General features: G+C 40.9%; 1 protein-coding gene and 1 pseudogene across 2 annotated transcripts in view; one reads left to right on the top strand and one right to left on the bottom strand.

Annotated features, from left to right (window-relative positions):
- The window catches only part of Ubr1 (ubiquitin protein ligase E3 component n-recognin 1), a 199,927-nt gene that overhangs the window by 27,916 nt on the left and 150,319 nt on the right, over positions 1-21,692 (bottom strand). For both annotated transcript variants that reach the window (XM_004660885.2, XM_045156215.1), the window contains exons 34-38: positions 19,113-19,206; positions 13,922-14,070; positions 10,673-10,728; positions 7,954-8,050; positions 969-1,036 (exon numbers count right to left, since the gene is read on the bottom strand). In XM_004660885.2, coding sequence (XP_004660942.1) covers positions 969-1,036; positions 7,954-8,050; positions 10,673-10,728; positions 13,922-14,070; positions 19,113-19,206 — 464 coding nt within the window. The remainder of the gene's footprint in view (positions 1-968; positions 1,037-7,953; positions 8,051-10,672; positions 10,729-13,921; positions 14,071-19,112; positions 19,207-21,692) is intronic.
- Positions 4,701-4,760, top strand: LOC123463171 (annotated as a pseudogene).

The raw sequence follows: 21,692 nt of genomic DNA, 5'->3' as shown, positions 1-21,692 counted from the left end.
TTCTCTCTCCCTCCTTTCTCTCTCTCTCTAAAAAACAATTCAATATTATGAACACTTGAAATGGGACAGCTTTTAAAATAACACTGGCCTATGGCTATACCACCTGGAACATGCTAAAATGACACTGATACATAAGGCTTTAACCTAGTCCAAAAAAATAGACTTTTTTTTTTCTCCCTCAAAGACAGCCAGGAGTTGACAACCACTGAATACAAGCCTACATAAGGAAAGGCTGGGGTGCTGGTTAACCCAATAGCAACAAATTGCATGCTTTCAACCTCACCACTGTATTTTTTTCCCTTCTTCTTCCTCCCTCGATTTACTTATTTGCACATGTGCATGTGTATGGGTGCAACAGGGTCTCTTGCCACTGAAAACAAATGCCAGTGGGCTTTATGTGGGTGTCTGAGGAGTTGAACCCTGCATCAGAAGGCTTTGTATGTAAGTACCTTTAACCACTGAGCCAGCTCCCTAGCCCAACACTGTTTTCTTTATGGTTCTGGTTTTAAAGGAATGAAATTATCACAAGGTTGGAAAAGTTCTGGAAAAAAACTCACAAAACAGTTGTCACCTGTCCATGGGTGTTTTGGAGAAGCTTAGAAATATCTATGGCTTGGTCTCTATCACTAACTAATGATTTACTATAACTCACGCAGTGATTCATTACATATAAGGTGAACAAGTTAAAGAAAAGGAGACAAGTAGGAAGCATAACACGGAATTAGAAACTTTGCTTGCACACATGCCAGCAACCACAACCAACTGTGGTAAGGCCAACTACAAAGCAAAAGTAAATGTAGTTTCACTTTTAAAGTGATTCTGATGATCTTAGTCAAATCTCTGAGACCTAACTTTATAGAGTGAGCACCAAATACATATATACTTTGGAAGAGAAAGCATGAGTATAAATGAGAACAGCGTGAAATTATTAATTTGGCAACTTCAAAAACTTATTACTGAACACTTACCAAAACATGAAATAGATCTACAGATAGAAGGTTTGGTGTATCTTCTGATTTCAGGTTAGGAAGAACAACTAAAACAAGAAGTTAATGTCATTCAGTCAGTAAGATAACATTGAAAAAAATTCAAGCTTGAAAAACAATATTGGGCTATATAATACAGAAACTAGCACATCATGCTTTAAGATATGGCAACCATAAGACAAGAGCTTCTGAACTGAAAAGACTAATAGAAAGCTTTGGACACAACTTAAAGGTTGAAAGATAAGATTTAGGAGGAGAAGTAAACTATGATAACTGATATAATTGTTCAAAAGAAATCTGCTGGGTCTGAGAGCATCCTTACCATGTGTGAGGCCCAGTTTTCAATCCCTAGTGGCCTCTTTCACACTTCTGAAATATCGAGTAAGATTTGCTTTACTTTGCTTTCATGTGTAACCGAAACCCAGTGCATTGCACAAGCTATGCCAGCACTCCACAAGAGCTGCATATATTCTAGCCCCCAAAGAGTTTTTATACAAAGTTCCCATCAACTACATATTTCTGAGTGTTCTGTGACAGATAATATGTGAACAGATTTGGAGTGGGAAGCAAGGAGTATGCAAAACCGTATAGGGGAAATAAGAGAGCAGAATATCTTCCTGCACAAAATTACATAATGGATTAAGCAGAATGTGACTGGGAGGAAATGCAGAGAGATGAAAAACTATTACCTTTCTAGTCTGATCAGTTTTTATGGAAAAGCAGTAAATACAGAAGTCAGGAAAAGAGTGACAGGGAAACAAAATTAAGAAGTCAAGACAAAAGGTTTTTGTTTTGTTTTGCTGCTTTTGAAACAGTATCACAATGGTACTGTTTCAGCCTCTGGTGTGCTAGAATTATAGGTGTATGCCTTCACACACCCAGCTTGAAATAGTTTTGTATATATCAAAATGAGGGAATGAACTATATATCAATACAGTTGTTAAACATAAGGAAGAGAAGGTTATAAACAAAAAGTATGAAGGTTAAGAAACATGAGCTTTGGAGTCAGATCAAAATGGGTTCCAGTATTAGCTGATTACTTGTCACAAGGAAGCAGCTTAACGTCTCTAAGTCTACAGTATTTATAAAATTGTTGAGAAGTTCATTAGCATATGCATTTCAAGATCTATCCCAAGTATGGTATGCAGTAACCATTCTCTAAGTGTTATTAATATTGCCCTATATTAACCGAACATGATCATAAGGCTTTGCCATAAACCAGCTATGTATTCTTTTTTTTTTAAATTTATTTATTTATTTATTTGAGAGCGACAGACACAGAGAGAAAGACAGATAGAGGAAGAGAGAGAATGGGCGCGCCAGGGCTTCCAGCCTCTGCAAACGAACTCCAGACGCGTGTGCCCCCTTGTGCATCTGGCTAACGTGGGACCTGGGGAACCGAGCCTCGAACCGGGGTCCTTAGGCTTCACAGGCAAGCGCTTAACCGCTAAGCCATCTCTCCAGCCCCAGCTATGTATTCTTGACAAGTTATTTATTATTTCTAGCTCTCATTTCATCATATTAAAATTTTCACCAATATTTCTCATCCATCAGTTAGCATGTCTATGACACCACCTATCTTACTCTACTTTCTGGGTTACAAGCTACTTTATGCTTAGGACATTTAAATAACTTCTTAACGACTTGTCCTGGATTCCATCACTTTTTCAGCTATTGGAATACTACTTTTGTTTTAAAAAATTTCTTTCCCTTCCTTCCTTCCTTTTTTTTTTTTTTTGGTGTTTTGAGGCAGAGTCTAACTGTGGCCCAGGCTGGCCTACAATTCACTCTGTAGCTCAGGCTGGCCTCAAACTCATCCTTTTTACACTGGTGACTGTAACTACTTAAAAATTCCTTTAGCTGGATGTGGTGGCACATGCCTTTAATCCCAGCACTTGGGAGGCAGAGGTAGGAGGATCTCCGTGAGTTCAAGGCCACCCTGAAACCATATCATGAATTCCAGGTTGGCCTGGGTTAGAGTGAAACCCTACCTTGAAAAAAAAAAACAAAAAAAAAACCAAAAAACTTGGGCTTAAAAATTCCTTCAATCCCAGCACTTGGGAGGCAGAGGTAGAAGGATTGTCATGAGTTCAAGGCCACCCAGAGAATACAGAGTGAATTCCAGGTCAGCCTGGGCTAGACTGAGACCCTACCTTAAACCCCCCCACCAAAAAAATATTTCTTTTGGGAACTGTTCACAGAGACTCCCCATCCCCCCGAAAGTGGTTCTTCCATTGTGCTCACAAGCTTGCACTCCACAGTTGCCTGGATGCCTTCGGGGAAGTGCAGCCCCAGGATCCAGTGAAGCTGGCATCTGAACAGGGACCCTCTGAGGGACTGGGAGAGATCAGACCATGTGGCCTTGCCTCCACATTTCTGAGGGCTGGCAGAAATTTCTTTTTCCTCCTTTATTTTCAGTTCCCGCCATTGCGAGAGACCAGACACGACAAACTGGCAACTGATGTTTCTTGGCTGAGACCACTGTTTGGTATTGACTAAAGGACAGCTGTCCTCTGACTGGACCCTGACAGCCCATTAGGTGTTGGCAAAAGCCTTCTATCTACTTCTCTCCAACACAAAAAGCAGGCAGTGCAGGTTACCGGTCTCTTAAACTTGCAGACATGTTTATGTCCAGACCATTGGGGAATCCCCTGCTACTCAGCCCTCAGGAATGTGGCTCTCTGGTCTTGGTGTTTCCATTCTTTTTCTATCATAAGCAGTACTGTCTCCCACCAAATGGAGTCACAGATTTGTAGACTAAGGGCTCTCTTTAAAGTTAGAGGAATTAAACTCTCCTGGAGAGAAGATACCTCCTTAGTCTTAGAGGGAGTACTCCAGGTCACTCCCTAGATAATTTCTGGGGAACAATGTGACTCAGACATGTGGACATGCATAGCTTATCTGGCTAGTTCAGGAAGGAAATTTCCCCTCACTCCCTTGTCATCTCCTTTCAAGTTTCTCTGCTACAGCAGCAGAGAAACTGCAAGCTGGCTGTGCAAGTGCTCCAAAGCCACTTGGGTCCAGCAGCAGGCTCATGTACACAAAGACAAGGGTGCCTAGGTCAATGCAGTCACCCTGTTTCCGCCTCCCTTCCCAGCAGCCTCAGGCCCCTCCCTTCCCAGTGCCCCCAGTGGTCCAGGGGGACCCCTCCCTTCTTTTCCCTTAGCATAGATGGACTTGGGAGGCTCCTGTTCTACTCCCAAAGACCATGTGCCATCTGGGCTGGCAAGCAGCCAGGTGTCTGGGCTATTGCCTCCATGCCTACCAGACCCAACCCCAGGCACAGGGTGGGGCTGACAGGAAGGTGGAGAGTCATGCAAGCTCCCGCCCTGCCCAGCCACCACCTGCGAGCATAAGGGACACCATACCACATCCACACCATACATACTAATTACACACAAGCAAAACAAAGAAAACAAAATAAAACATCAGATACCCTAAACAGTCCCAGCTCCCAGGAAAACTGAGAGCATTTCCTCTGAAATGTGAAACAAGACAATTGTAGCTACTCTTTCCTCTCATATTCAAGACAGTGCTCAGTCTTAGGAGAAATAAGGTAAGAGAAAGGTAACGGGCACAAACAGGAATGGAACAAGTCAAATTATCCTTGTGTGCAGACAAGAGTTTATAAAAAGTCCCACAGACTCCATCAGAAAATTTTTAGATCTGATAAATACTTTCAGTAAAGTAGCAGAAAACAAAAATCAAGAACTTTGATTAGCATGGCCCCTGTGTAAGAATGACATGCAAATTCATGAAATGTTCCATATATTTAGTCTACTCTTTAGAGATACTTGCTTGCTGGGCATGGTGGTGCAGAGGTAGGAGGATCCCTGTGAGTTTAAGGCCACCCTGAGACTACATAGTGAATTTTCAGGTCAGCTTGGGTTAGAGTGAGACCCTACCTCAAAAAAACAAAAACAAAACAACAACAACAACAAAAAAAACAAAAAAGGATTAAAGTAGAGATATTTGCTTAACCATGTTTATTGCTGCTCTATTCATAACAGCTAGGAATTGGAATCAATCCAGATGCTACCAAATGACAAACAGATACTGAAGATGTACGTGTGCACAATGGAGTGCTACTCAACAGCAAGAAAAATGAAAATGAAATTTGTAGGAAAATGAAGGGTCTTGGAAAATATCCTAAGCAAGGTCATGTAGTCAAATGCCACATGTTTCATCTCATATGCGGCTCCTAAAATGGGCCAGCTAAAGAAGAGGACAAAAGGTAGTAAGCATTATGACTATGGGTGTATAACTACAATGAGGCCAGGAAAAAGTAAAAACAGGAGAAAGGAGAGGAGGGGATGGCAAACTAATAGAAGGAAAGAATATTGAAGGTGAGGGGGCCAGGGAAAGGGAGGGTGGGGAGAGGAACTACGTAAGACTAAAGTAGTTAGTACATTAGGAGCCACCCTTGGGGATATCAGTATAGAAGACACAATGCCCCAATTAAGGGATGTGAATGGACCAGACAAAAATGCCCAGTAGACGGTTGAAGAAAGCATAATTTTAAAAGCATGGGTTTGGGCTTGGGCACCCCAGGATCGGAACTGGGTTACCCCCCCCCCCACCAGCGAGCAGTTGTCCAGGTAAATCCATGCAGTCCCCAAAACAATGCAGGCCACTGCCAAGCACTTGGTTACCCAACACAGCTAAAAGAACCTTTTGCTGAAGACACTACAGGCTGCCATCCTAGGACACCAAGAGACCACATGGGAACTGACAGGAAAGCCAGTATTCTCCTACAAACCCTCATGGTACTGGAAAGTGCTATGGGAACTACTGTGTGATAATAGTTACCAAAAGCATAAATAAACAGAAGATCCTGTAAACTATGTCACATGCCAGATGGACAAGAAGCACACACTTGTGCAATAGTGGCACACAGCCCATGTGGGTGACCAACTGCCCTCCAAATGGACATGAGACCCGCTCAGTGAGAGAGAGCTCATAATTAGTGCTGGGAACCAAGCCAGCATCCCACAGGCAGGAAACTCACAACCCTCAGAGATAAGCCCCCATCACTCTCTGGACAACTCGAATGGGTATCCTCACCAAAATGTCTCTTAAAATTATATGACTACCCCTCCTTCCCAATCAAAGCTATTCTCACCCTTGGTTGGAGAATTTGTTTTGTTTTACAGATGGCAAAAATTACTGGGGAGCGGGGCTGGAGAGATGGCTTAGTGGTTAAGCGCTTGCCTGTGAAGCCTAAGGACCCTGGTTCGAGGCTCGTTTCCCAGGACCCACGTTAGCCAGATGCACAAGGGGGCGCATGCGTCTGGAGTTCGTTTGAGGTGGCTGGAAGCCCTGGTGCGCCCATTCCCTCTCTATCTGTCTTTCCCTCTCTCTCTGTCACTTTCAAATAAATAAATAAAAATGAACAAAAAATATTTTAAAAAAATACTGGGGAGAGCCAAGATCCACTAATTCAAGAAGATATCCAATTGCTTACTAAGAGATGTGCCACCTCTACCACATTGACCGGGGTCCATGAGGACCACAAAGGAAGCAGCAACAGGAATACTGCTCCCCATGTGTTGGGCACTGCCCGGCACCAGACACCAGCTGGAGCCTTCAGGAGAGAGGACTGAGCTTCCAGGCACAGCTAAGAACCCCCAGGCTATAGGAGGCCACTCCCTCTCCAAGCCCAGCACACCTGAATTTAAGCTCTGCCCTGTAACCTTTGGCCAGTTGCCTAGGAAATTCCTTATCAGCTTGCACACAGCCCATCCTCCTAGGACCCTACATCACCTGACCCCCTCTGCCATTGCCTGTGTGCTAATTAGGCATTAGAAATAAACTTGGTAAGTCCACGCCCCTTAGGACCCTTCCACCACCCTCAGATGCTTATAAGCCCATTTCACTGACAATAAACTGAGAAAGCTGTGCAACTTTCTCCCAGGAGTGTTTCTCTCCTCAAGGGCTGCCATATAACATCTCCTCCTTTTCACTTTCTACTAATTGAGAATGCCAGGCTGGGCGTGGTGGTGCACACCTTTAATACCAGCATGCAGGAGGCAGAGGTAGAAGGATCGCCGTGAGTTCAAAGCCACCCTGAGACTATATAGTGAATTCCAGGTCATCTTGGGACAAAGTGAGAGCCTACCTCAAAAGAACATACACACACACACACAGACACACACACACACACACACACACACACACACACACGCGCGCGCGCGCGCGCACGGGGGGCGGGGGGAGAGAGAGAGAGAGAGAGAGGATGTCATATAAGCTGTTACTAAATTTCTAGATTGTCAGAAAGTATATATATAGCCTGTCTCTCAAAGAAAAAGATGGGGTGGAGAAATGGCTCACTGGTTCAGGCACTTACCCGCAAAGCCTGGGTTAAATTACCCAGTACTCATGTAAATCCAGATGCAAAGTGGCACATGCATCAGGAGTTTGTCTGCAGTGGCTGGTGGCAATGGCTTGTTCTCTCTCTCCAAATAAATAACAAAGTTCAAAGTAAAAGATACTTGCCTGAGGACTAAGACTAACAAACTGAGCATTTCTAACATTTTTACGTGACAAAATTAAGTATATTTAAAATAAACTGTCCTTATCATTTCTGCCTTTTCTAACCAGGCTGGGTAGGATGTTAGGTATGGATATTGGTTTAATAACATAGGTGGGCAGAAGCAATATACACTGCAAATATTTAAAAAACACCTGATTTCTGATATAAGATGGCAACCCTTCTAAGCGTAGCTATATGTTAGAGAATGTGGACAGAAGTCACATAAAGCACCTGACTTTTGACATAAGACGGCAACCATTTTTAGGGTGGCTGTGTATAAGTTTGTCTTGAGGAAGCCTGCTGCAAGGCAGTAGGATTTCATTAATGAATTCTCAAAATCAGCTTAGAGATTCATTTTCTAATTGATATCACTGCCAGAAATGCAATAGAAAAACACATGTAATTTACAACTTAATAATTAAGAGAAGACTCTACCTGACAGGAGACGAAGCAGATGTTTCTGTATCAGGGCCTGAGGACAGGTAATCCTCTGAGCAAGTGCAAACTGCATTAATGCTTTTAGACCATTGTGCTGGATTGTAAGAAAGGAAAGATAAAATGAAAAGGCAAGACAACAGACTTAAGTCATGACTATAAATAACCAATTCTAGCCTATGAGAATTATAGACTCATTATATACTTTATCCTTAATATATGTAAAAAGTTGTATGATCTTACTACACTTCTAAATGAGTTTCCTATTACACAAGGCAATAAAAGTATGATCATTTCAATGCTCATTTCTTTTTTATATTTTTTATTTATTTATTAGAGTCAGAGAAATCAGGGAGAGGGGGAGAGAGAAAGAGAGATAGAGAGCAAGAGAGAATGGGCACACCAGGGCTTCTAGCCACTGCAAACAAACTCCAGACCTGTGTGCCCCCTTGTGCATCTGGCTAACGTGGGTCCTGGGGAATTGAACCTGGGTCCTTTGGCTTTGCAGGCAAGTGCCTTAACTGCTAAGCCATCCCTACAGCCCTCATTTAATTTCTTAAACACGTGACCCAAATTTATTCTACTGATCCTATGCACATTGTATTTCTAGAAATTCTAAAGTGATGGTAACAAACCAGTGAAATCATGGAAAAACATGTGCTTCCCAAACACATATGATGAAAACCACAGGGAAGGGCTGGAGAGATGGCTTAGTGGTTAAGTGCTTGCCTGTGAAGCCTAAGGCCCCGGTTTGAGGCTCGATTCCCCAGGACCCACGTTAGCCAGATGCACAAGGGGGCGTACGGGTCTGGAGTTCGTTTCCAGTGTTTGGAGGTCCTGGCATGCCCATTTTCTCTCTCTCTCTCTCTCTCTCTCAAATAAATAAATAAAAATTAAAACACACACACACACACACACACACACACACACGGAAGCACACTATAGATGCTACCTGCCAGGAACATAGCAGGGAAATGGCTAGAAGGGAATGCAGTAGACTAAGCCTCCTCAGTTGCCCATTTGTTTACACAGGGCTACTCAGCACACATCTTTTTGTTTGTTTATTTGTTTTTCGAGGTAGGATCTCACTCTAGCCCAGGCTGACCTGGAATTCAATATGTAATCTCAGGATGGCCTCAAACTCATGGCAATCTTCCTACCTCTGCCTCCTGAGTGCTGGGATTAAAGACGTGCACCACCACACCCGGTAGCACACATCATTTCTGAACAGAGTAATTAATCTAGTTACCTTTCATAAACTCTGAGGGGACAGGTAAGCATGAGTGTTAGTGTGTGTGTTGTTACTGGGTACTGAGCTCCAGGGCCTAATGTGTACTAGTCAAGCACTGAATTCACTACTTGGGTATTGCTTTCCAATTTTTTTAAACTCAGTATGAATATTTGTCTACAACAGGTCAGCATTAATATTCCAAGCTATATGATGGAGAATGGAATTTCAAATGGGAAAGTGTGGGGGTGGGGAGGGAAGGAATTACCATGGGATATATTTTATAATCATGGAAAATGTTAATAAAAATTAAAAAAAAAGAAAGAAAAAAAATATTCCAAGCTATATGATGGTACAGAATTAGTAAGGGGGGAAAATATTGGAAATGTCAGGATGAAGAGGGCTGGGTAAGTCGTCAAGTATCCTGTGAATCTGTGTGAACTCATTTAGCCACTTAGATTGTGTAAACACCTCAAAGTGCAAACACTGGCCACTCAGTTCCTGAGACTGAAACATTTCTTTTCTTCCCTACAGAATTTGCTGTTCTTTACAGAAGAAGGAATAAAGTTTTCCAATTTTTAAAAAATATTTTATTTTTATTTATTTATTTATTAGAGAGAGAAAGAGAAAGAGAGCAAAACAGCATGCCAGGGCCTCCAGCCTCTGCAAAGGAACTCCAGACACATACGCCTCCTTGTGCATTGGCTAACATGGGTCCTGGAGAATTGAACCTGAGTTCTTTGGCTTTTCAGGCAAGCACCTTCACTGCTAAGCCATTACTCTAGCCCCAGTTTTCTATTTTTATATGTGTATGTGTGCATATGTGTATATACATATGTGGGTACATGTATGTGGACGCCAGAGGTCAGTATCAAGTATCTTTCCTCAGTTACTCTATACTTTTACCCATTAGGATAGGGTTTCTCACTGAATCTGGAATTCCCCAATTCAACAAGCTAGTCAGCAATCCCTAAGAATCCTCCAGTCTCCTGCCTCCTCAGTGCCAGGATTATAGGTGCAAACCACCATGTCCAGAATTTCATATGGCACTGGGGTTCTGAACTCAGGTCCTCATGCTTGTGTGGGAAACAGTTTACACAATAAATCATCTCTCCAGCCCAGGAGTATATATTTCTAAAATGACTAAGTATGGAGACATGTTTTTGAAAAAATATTTTTAAAATCATTTTTATTTATTTATTTGAGAGTGACAGAGAAAGAGGCAGAGAGAGAGAGAGAGAGAGAGAGAGAGAGAGAGAGAGAGAGGGAGAATGAGCACACCAGGGCCTCCAGCTACTGCAAACGAATTCCAGACACGTGTGTGACCCCTTGTGCATCTGGCTAACGTGAGTCCTGGGGAATCGAGCCTCAAGCTGGGGTCCTTAGGCTTCACAGGCAAGCACTTAACTGCTAAGCCATCTCCCCAGCCCTGGAGTCATTTTTTAAAAAGGCACCCTACCACGTACATGAAATCTAACAGAACATACATACCTGCCTATTTTGAAGTGCTCCAAAGAGAGGTTTTCCTTCATCTCCCAGTAAGTTTTCTAAAAAATAAAATTAAAACCATAAGAAGGGCTGGAGAAATGGCTTAGAGGTTAAGGCGTTTGTCTGCAAAGCCAAAGGACCTAAGTTCAATTCCTCAGGACCCATGTAAGCCAGATGCATAATGGGCACATGCATCTGGAGTTCGTTTGCAGTGGCTAGAGGCCCTGGTGTGCACATTCTCTCTCTGTATCTCTTCTCTCTTTTTCTCTGCTTACAAATAAATAAATAATTAATTAAAAAACCCACAAGAAATCCCAACTAATATCATATACATACATATATATATATATATATATATATATATATATATGAATTTTTTTAAAGGTCTTTGTAGGGCAAGCTGGTCTTAAACAGTCAATCATGCTTCAGACTCATAATGGCTGGGATTACAACCATGCACCTACTCTCTTTTTCACATTTGAATGGAGTGTAACATCCCTTTGTTTTGAATCTTAAATACTGCCTTGCACAAACATATCCTATACATTTTCAGTATTCCATAGAGAATAAGTTAACTTATACATCAAAAGTAAATATACTTAATCACAAAGTAATTGTAATGTATTTGTTAATTACCTTAGTGGAAACCTTCATATAATTTTTTAAAAAAATGTATTTATTCATTTACTTGAGAGAGACAGAGAGAGAGTAAGGATGAGCACACCAGGGCTCCTGCTACTGTAAATGATCTCCAGATGTATGCACAGCTTTGTGCATCTGGCTTCATGTGAGTACTAGGGACTCGAACCCAGGCCATCAGACTTTGCAAGCAAGCATGTTTAACCACTGAGCCATCTCTCTAGTCTTTTATATTATTCGTTAAAGCAAGAGGTTGTGTATGACATATATACAATTTCATTTCATAAAGCAGAACTTCATACCAGCTCAGTAGAAAGTCCACAATAGCAAGCATGTAATACTATACTAATCAAACAGCATCTAATTATTAGATGACAGAACCACATATGAAAAGACTGATTATTTTCAAGAAGATTGCTATATACTGTCTTGGGTTCAAAGTCTAAATAATGCTTAGTTTCCAAAGACACTAAAATATAAAATACTGGCTTAGCATTCCTAACCCAAAAAGCTCTGAAATCTGACATTTAAAAAATTTTAGATGGGAGGAACTCACAAGATAATCTCTGTGCAAATGTTCCAAAAATTTAAAAACCAAAACAAATAAACTAAAGAAAATTTGAAACAATTATGGTCCTGGATTTTATTTTTTTAATTTTTGAGGTAGGGTCTCACTCTAGATCAGGTTGACCTAGAACTCACTCTATAGGCCCAGGATAGCACTGAATTTATGAAGATCCTCCTATTTCAGCCTCAGAGTGGCAGGATTAAAGGCATGCATAATGTCAGGCTCCAGGAATTTAAATACAGAAAACTAAACTGTCTCTTCAGTAGTCTGAAGAGATAGCAGAAAATGATTCCAAAAGAATGATTTATGGTTGGGTGTGGTAGCGCATGCCTTTAAACCCAGCCCTTGGAAGGCAGAGTTAGTTGAGGCCACCCTGAGACTACCTAGTGAATTTCAGGTCAGCCTGGGTTAGAGTGAAACGCTACCTTGAAAAACCAAAGATAAGGAAAAAAAAAAAAAAAGAATGATTGACATTTCATATCAATTTGTTCAAATTCAATTCTTCCTAAGCCTCATGCTATTTAATCAAAGTAAGTATAAATCAGTAGATATTATACCCAATTTAAATCTAATGGGTTTGGAAATGTTTCCTAAAGTCGATCCAGAGAATGCTGCAGAAAAGTTTTGGAGAAGAAAGTGGATCCATGCTACTGAATCCAAACTATGAAATACTATATAAGGAGAGAGTTAGTGAAGAAGGGCGCCATCAAAAACTGCTACTAGAAATAGGCATTGGCAAGGGAGATCTGAGCTTGCTTGGATGGTGCTGTGAAAGAGTTAATAGTTCTTTTTTATTTAAAAAAAATATTTTGCCAGGTGTGGTGGCGCATACCTTTAATCCCAGCACTTGGGAGGCAGAGGTAGGAAGATCGCTGAGAGTTTGAGGCCACCCTGAGACTACATAGTTAATTCCAGGTCAGCCTGGACCAGAGTGAGACCCTACCTCGGAAAAAATTTTTTTCCAGGCGTGGCTGCTCACACCTTTAATCCCAGCACTTGGGAGGCAGAGGTAGGAGGAACTCCGTGAATTCAAGGTCACTCTGAGACTACACAGTGAATTCCAGGTCAGTCTGAACTAGAGCTAGACGCCACCTAAAAAAAACAAAAACAAACAAAAAAAAAAAAGTATTTATTTATTTGAGAGATAGACAGAGATACAGAAACAGGATGGCAGAGAGAGTGAGTACAGAGAGAATGAGTATGGGTGTGCCAAGGCCTTCTACCACTGCAAATGAACTCGAGACATATGTGATACTTTGTATATTTGATTTTACGTGGGTACTATGGAAATGAACCAGGCCATCAGGCTTTGCAAGCAAGTGCCTTTAACCACGGAGCCACCTCTCCAGCCTCAAGTTACAAGTCTTTTTTTTTTTTTTTTTTTTGGAGGTAGGGTTTTACTCTAGGCCAGGCGGACCTGGAATTCACTATGTATACTCAATGCAGCCTCGAACTCTTAGCGATTCTCCTACGTCTGCCTCGCAAGTGCTGGGAATAAAGGCGTGTGCCACCACACCTGGTCCAAGTTACCAGTCTTAACCTCTGTGTAGCATCACACCTGGCAGCTGTAGTGAGCCTATGTGCAAAACTTTAGTGACTATACAAAATTACCTTTCTATGGAAAACTTTCAATATGGCAAAGAGTTTAGTAGGTTACTACTAACCTTTTTTGTGGCTTTAGTTTCACTCTATTTTCCTCAAAGTATCAAGGAAAGAAAGATTACTGTGTATTTGTTTTCTCTTTATTTGCCATTTATTCTTGATCTTCTAGTATTGCAAATCTACCACTTTTTGTCCATATTGTGCTCCATACTATTCCTTTAAAATATTAAGTTACACAGGGTCACTCTGGTAGTTAAAAAGATAGCAATATAAAAAATTCTCAGACCTAATGGCATTGGTTCACACTAATTTACTGAAATATTCCTAGTCCTCAAATAAGTCAAACTCTTCTAAGCCATCATCAGGAAAAAATATCAATATTTAGTCAATCAATGTAAGTTCACTGAAACCTCCAAATCATTTTCTTTTAACACAGGATTTACCAATTGCCTGGACAGTGAAGGCACATGTGCTCCAGGTCATCATGGGGACACGAGGATCTAGTTCATCAGGAGGCACTTTCAAGCCAATTCTATAAATTGTTGTGGCAAAAAGAATGACCATTTCCTTGATACTATTAGAATACTTGACCCTAAAAATAAAACAAAAAAAAAATCAAATTTCATTAGGTACTGAACCAACAGACAATTCAAATCTCTTCAACTAAAGTATATTAGTTACTTTTTTTTGGTGGGGGGGAAGCAAATCAGGGAGGAAGGGTTTATTTTGGCTCGCAGATTAAGGAGATACAGTATACAGCATGGGGAGGCAGCAGTTCTGGCTGTGGCAGAAGAAAGGCTGCTTGCTCACATCTTGGTGGACTAGGAAGCAGAGAAAGGGGAATACTAGTACTCAGCTAGCTTTTTCCTTTCACTCTTTTAATTTGACCCAGAAACCTAGCATGGGATAATGCTGCCCACTTCAGGACAAGACTTCTCCCCTAAATTAACCCTCTCCAGAAAAGCCCCCCGACAGACAGAGACCCAAAGATATACTTTGTTAATGCTCTAGATATTGTGTTTCATTCTTTTTACCCACTTTCTCCCTCTTTCCTTTATTTAAAAAAATATATATATATATATGTGTATATATATATATATATATATATATATATATATATATATATATATATATATTTAATTTAAAGAGGGGAGGAGGGAGGGAGGAAAGGAGAGAATGGGCACACCGGAGCCTCCAGCTGCTGCAAAGGGACTCTAGATGAATGTGCCACTTTGTTGTATCTGGCTTTATGGAGGGTACTAGGGAATTAGGGAATTGAACCTAGGTTGTTAGGCTTTGAAGACAAGTGCCTTAACTGCTGATCCATCTCTCTAAGCCCTTTATTTATATGCAAGCATAGAGAGACACACAGAGAGAAAGAAAAAGAGAAAAAGAAAGAGAATGAGCACACCAGAGCCTTTAGCTATTGCAAATGAACTCCAGATTCATGTGTCATGTTGTGCATCTGGCTTTATGTGGGCACTGGAGAACGGAATCTAGGTTGTTAGGCTTTGCAGACAAGTGTCTTAACCACTGAGCCATCTCTCCAGCCCTCCTTTCTCTCTCTCTCTCATATGTGTATGGGGGGGGGAATATGTGTATGTATGTTTGTGTGTGACAAGCTTAGGGAGGCCAAAGGTTGATATCAGGTGTCTTCCTTAATCTCTCTCCACCACTGAACCCAGAATGTACCAACCATATCCAGCTGGGGGCCCAAATTCAGATTTGCATGCTTGTAGAGCCAGCACTTCACTCACGGAACCATCTTCCAACCCCAAAGTGTTTCTTAAGTGAAGTCAACAGTAAGTACACTGTTTTTTTTTTCCTTCTTTTTTTTTTTTTTTAACAGATTGGAACTTCTGTAGAAGATTCATTTCAAGGTAAGGTGGGGGGCAAGACAGACTCTTTTTCTTAGAGGTAGAAAAGTTTCCTACAAAATGATATTTTCCCACATAACTATATCTTAAAAAGATGCAGTAAATGATCATAGATGGAAGGTTGAGACTCAAAGTTTACGGAACATACTAAATGGAGAAGGAATAACATTCAGAGAAAGCAGATCAAACCTAGCATGTTTTGGTGTTTGGAAAAGGTAAAGTATTTTTGTGTTGATGAAGCCATACATTATTACAAGAAATTTTCAGTGCCAAGGGTGGGATACCTTCCAGTAAGCTGTTGGTCAGAGAGGTCCCTGGTACTCCAAAACATTACAAGCTATTGCCAAGGCTAATATGCTTGGGCTACAGGACACTGGGAAATCAAGCCGGAGCTGACCTGGAAGCCTCCTCCCTGTTGACTAGCTGTCAGGATGTTGGGAAGAGCTATGCAGCCTGTTGGGGGAGAAAAGTTATCAAACATTTTAACCAGCAAACTTTATGGCTGGCCTGACAAGCCAAATGTGTCAACTGGTACAATGGTGGCATGTCTGTTATGGGGGACATTAACAACTCTGATTGGACTTGAGCCCATTCCACAGGAGAGAACTCCTACCTGGTACTGACAACACAACGAAAAGCCTATGGCTGGGGAGCTCATAAACCCTAGAGGGGAAACTACTTCTGTTATTTGGCTAAATGGATCTATAATATAGACCAAACTGCCAACTCCATACTTATGTTTATTTTTTAAAAAATATTTTAATTAAGTCTTTTCTTTTGTATACTTTTTTTGTGTTTTTGAGGTAGATACTTGCTCTAGCCCAGGCTGACCTGGAATTCATTTGTAGTCTCAGGGTGGCCTTGAACTCACAGTGATCCTCTTACACCTCTGACTCCTGAGTGCTGGGATAAAAAGTGTGCACCACCATATCCAACTAAAATATACATATATATGTGTATATATATATATATACATATATATATACTTTTTTTTGAGGTAGGGTCTCACTCTAGCCCAGGCTGACCTGGAATTCACTAGGTAGTCTCAGGTGGCCTTGAACTCACGGTGATCCTCCTACCTCTGCCTCCTGAGTGCTGGGATTAAAGGCGTGCACCACCATGAATGGCTCAGCTAAAATATTTTTTAAATGTATTTGCTAGCAGAGACAGAGAGAAGAGATACAGATAGAATGGGCACACCAGGGCCTCCAGACACTGCAAATGAACTCCAGATACATGTGCGACTTTGTGCATCTGGCTTTACGTGGGTACTGGGGAACCAAACCCAGGTTATTAGGCTTTGCAGGCAAGTGCCTTAACTGTTGAGATATCTCTCCAGCCCTCAATACTTATGTTTAAGCCTAAAATGAGAAGGTTTTCTAACCAAAAGTGAAAGTAGCATTGGTTAATACTACTCTCACTTTTAGTAAGAGACGCTTCTCTTTAGGTGGCAGTGACTAATAGGATGACTCAAAGCTCATCAAAGTGCTGAGAAGTGACAGTACAGTGTTCAGCACTAAGTGAGACATCTCTATTACACGTTCCAAGGCTTGGGACAGCTGCAGAGCAGGTGGTGGAAAGAATGCAAACTGTCAAAGGAATGGAGAGTGCTCTGCAATACTGCCTTCTAGACACAAAGTGACCATGGCATTCATCACCTCACAGTGGCTGACACTACCCATGCAAGACCTGTATAATAAGGGGAAAAAAGATCAAAATAGAAGAGAGAGTAGTTGAAGAGAAGGACCTCAGTGGAGGAGATAAAGGGGAAGTTGGGGAAATTAAGAAAGGGTGGTAGGAGGGGATTTTGTGATCATGGTACACATACATAACTATTTTTTTAAATTGACAACTTCTATACTTACAGACAATAAACCATGATTTTTTTTTTTTTTTTTTTTGGAGGTAGGGTCTCGCTCTAGCCCAGGCTGTTTTGGAATTTCTATGTAGTCTCAAGGTGGCCTCAAACTAACATACATTCTCCTACTTCTGCTTCCTGAGTGCTGGGATTAAAGGTGTGTGCTACCATACCCAACATGATCATGGCATATTGCTTATATGTATGAAGGTTGTCAATAAAAAGTTAAAATTTTGTTTTATTAAAATATTTTTATTTATTTGTAAGCAAAAAGAGAGAAAGAAACAGAATGAATGAATATGAATGGTTATACCAGAGCCTCTTGCTATTGCAAATGAACTACACATGTATATGCCATTTTTGCACCTGGCTTTGTATGGGCTCTGGGGAACTGAACTCTGTCCAACAGGCTTAAAAGTTAAATTTTTTTTTCAAGGTAGGGTCTCACTCTTAAAAGTTAAATTTCAATTTTATTAATTAATTTATTTGCAAGCAGAGAAAGAGAGAGAGAGAGAAGAGACAGGCAGAAAGAGACAGAATGGGTGCCAGGGCCTTTAGCCACTTAAACTCCGGATGTATGTGCCACTTTGTGCATCTGGCTTTATATGGGTCCTGGGGAACTGAACCCAGGTCATTGTTAGGCTTTGCAGGTAAGTGCTTTAACTGCTGAGCATTCTTTCTAGCCCCTTAAAAGTTATTTTTTTTTTCCCCCAAGGTAGGGTTTCACTCAAGCTCAGGCTGACCTGGAATTCACTATGTAGTCTCAGGGTGGCCTCGAACTCGTGGCAATCCTCCTACCTCTGCCTCCCAAGTGCTGGGGATTAAAGGCATGCACCACCACACCCGGCAAAAGTTAAATTGTTTTTAAAAAATGTTAAATTAAGAAAGTATTTATGTGGACAGGAGTATATGTTTACGTTACATGTATACACGACAGATAATACCATGTACTTAAGAGTGATACTTTCTGTTTTTCTGAACTTTCACTTGTAACAAATATTTTAGTAGCTATGGCACAGATAATATAAAGATTAGAAGAAAAAAGTATTACTCATATTCATGAAATCACATCTTATTTGGTACATTATATAATTTTTCAAAGTATTGCCACATAATCTCTTTCCAATAACTTTGAGAGGAAGATTAGGAAGGAATTCAGTTTGTTTGTTTGCTTACTGGAGAGAAAAAGAGACAGAGAGAATGGGTGTGTCAGGACCTTCACAGCCACTGTAAACGACCTCCAGAAGCATGTGGCCTCTTGTACATCTGGTTTATGTGTGTACTGGGGAATTGAATCTGGGTCCTTAGGCTTGGCAGGCAAGAGCCTTAATGACTAAGCCATCTCTCCAGTAGCCATTCAGTTTTACATAAAAAACAAATTAAAGCTGGGTGTAGTGAGACATGTCTTTAATCCTAGCACAGGAGGCTAAGGTAGGATGATCACGGGAAGTTCGAAGTCCCCCTGAGACTACATAGTGAATTCCAGGTCAGCCTGGGCTAGAGTGAGACCCTACCTCAAAAAACCAAAAATCAAAACAAACAAAAAACAAATTAAGGGTGGAGTGACCTGAAATTTTCCAGAATGTCATGAGGTAAGTCGGTAAGTCAGATGTGACTTTAAGTGAAAACTAAAATTTCTGATCCTCTTATAGCTTAGACCATACAGAATTTTTTTTTTTTTTTTTGTCAGAAATGGTTACCTAAAGGCAAGATCCATCCAATTAAATATTTCCTTAGTGTTTTAGAAATACAAATGAAACTCCAGGTAGGACCAAAAAGAAAAAAAAAAAAGGGGGCCATGTTACAAAAAAGTAAGAAAGGGAGGGGGGACAAACAGGAAAGACTTTCACATTATTTTTACCAGCATTAAAAACTTCTTTTAACTCTTTAGATACGTACGAAGACTGAACTCCAAAACTCAGAATGGAATGAAACTCAAAGGTGGAATCTTCCATTCCTTGATTAAACAAGACAGGAACTGTTGGAGTTTCTCCTTAAAAATTAAATGAAAAGAGAAAGATGATTAATAAGCTTACTCTGATGATCAATCATTTAGCTTTAAAAAAAAAAAAACCTTTATTTTATTTATTTATTTGCTGTTGGGGAGGAGACAGACAGAGAGAGAATGGGCATGCCAGGGCCTCCAGCCACTACAAATTAACTCCAGATACATGCACCACCACCTTGTGCATCTGGCTTATGTGGGTGCTGGGGAATCAAACTTGGGTCCTTTGGCTTCTCAGACAAGCGCCTTAACTGCTAAGCCATCTCTCCAGTCCCTAGCTTTTTAAAATCCTATAAACCACTTCAGAAAATACTAAAAAGTAAAAAATAATCATCCATAGCTTCTGTATCCAAAAACAAATAACATTTGGGAGGTGTTCTTTTCTCCATAGAAAAGATGTACATAAGAAGGGTGTGGTGGCACACGCCTTTAATTGGAGACAAAGGTAGGAAGATCACCAAGTTCAAGGCCACCCTGAGACTACATAGTGAATTCCAGGTCAGTCTGGGCTTGAGTGAGACTCTATGTTGAAAACAAACAAACAAACAAACAAACAAACAAACAAAGGCGTGCATAACATGTGGTGTGTGTACATTACACAATTAAAAAATATATTTAAAATAAATATTTTACTATTTATTTATTTGAGAGAAAGAGACTGAGTGAGAAGGAGGAAAGAGAAAACACCAGAGTTGGACACATGCACTACTTTGTACATCTGGCTTTCCATGGGTACTGGAACTTGAACCTAGGCTAGCAGCCTTTGCAAGTAAGCAAGCAAGCACCTTTAACCACTGAGCCATCAATCCAGCCCCTCAATTAATTGCCTTTTTTTTTTTTTTTTTTTTTTTGCCAGCAGAGAAAGATGCAGATACAGAAGTGGGGAGGGGGGAGGATGAATGAATAAATGAATACATATGGGCACGCCAGGGACTCCTGCCACAAGCTCCAGATGCATGTACTATTTTGCACATATGGCTTTATGTGATTACTGGGGAATGGAACCTAGGCTGTTAGGCTTTTAAGCAAGCACTTTTAACCACTAAGCCATCTCTCCAACCCTGTGTATTTTATTTTTATTGACAACTTCTATACTTACAGACAATAAACCATGGTATTTCCCTCCCCTCCCCTTCACTCCCCTCCCCCTCTTTCTCTTTCATAGCTCTGCTCTCCCCTCTGTCCATTAGTCTCTGTTTTAATTTAATGTCATCATCTTTTTCTCCTATTATGAGGGTCTTGTGTGCAACCCTGTGTATTTTAATTTTTAGTCACGGGCTGGAGAGATGGCTTACCAGTTAAGAGCTTGCCTATGAAGCCTAAGGACCCCGGTTCAAGGCTCGATTCCCCAGGACCCATGTTAACCAGATGCACAAGGGGGTGCACACATCTGGAGTTCGTTTGCAGTGACTGCAGGCACTGCTGTGCCCATTCTCTCTCTCTCTCTCTCTCTCTCTGCCTTTCTCTCTGTGTCTGTCGTTCTCAAATAAATAAAAAATGAACAAAAAAATTTTTAAAAAAGAAATTTTTAGTCACTATGTAGGTTTTCTGGTTTTTTTTTAATTAATTTTTTTTTTTTTTTTTTTAGGTAGGGTTTCACTCTAGCCCAGACTAACCTGGAATTCACTATGTAGTCTCAGGGTGGCCTTGAACTCATGGCAATCCACCTGCCTACCTCTGCCTCCTGAGTGCTGGGATTAAAGGTGAGCACCACCACGATCTCCTTTTAAAATATTTTTTATGGGGGAGGGAAAATGAAGAATTGACATGCGAGGGTCTCCAGCCACTGCAATACAATTCCAGACACATGCGCCATCTTGTGTGCATGTGCGACTTTGCATGCTTGCATAACTGTGTCTAGCTTTGTAGGACTTGGAAAGTTGAATATGGTTCCTTAGGCTTTGCAGGCAAGCCTTCACTGCGAAGCCATCTCTCCAGACCAGTAAGTATTCTCTGAATTATTAAGAGCAAAGCATCCAGAACCAAGTCACCTAACTCTCTGTGACTCTACTTAAATTTGTATGTTATTTCCCTATATGAAACAGGATGTTTTTATTGGGTCACATTCAAGTTTATATCTATTATCTATCCATCTATCAATCAATCATCAATCATCTATCTTCTCCGACAAGGTCTTGGTATATAGCCAAAGTGGCCTTGTACTTAAAAATCCTTCTGTCTTGGTCTCTCAAATGCTAGAATGCTTCCAGGAATTTTTAAATTTGAGGGATGGAGAGATGGCTTTGCAGTTAAGGTGCTTGGCTACAAAGCATAAAGACCCAGGTTCTATTCCCCAGGACCCAAATAAGCCAGATGCACAAGAGGGCACATGTGTCTGGGGTTTGGTTGCAGTGGCTAGAGGCCCTGGTGTGCCCATTCTCTCTCTTTCTGCATCCGCCTTCAAATAAATAAGCAAATAAGAATTTTTATGTATTGTTTTCAGCAATTTGGTTATGATGTTCTAAGTATAGTTT

This window comes from Jaculus jaculus, chromosome 8 (genome assembly GCF_020740685.1).
Source record: "Jaculus jaculus isolate mJacJac1 chromosome 8, mJacJac1.mat.Y.cur, whole genome shotgun sequence".
Taxonomy (NCBI): domain Eukaryota; kingdom Metazoa; phylum Chordata; class Mammalia; order Rodentia; family Dipodidae; genus Jaculus; species Jaculus jaculus.
This window is presented reverse-complemented; position numbering and strand designations above follow the sequence as displayed.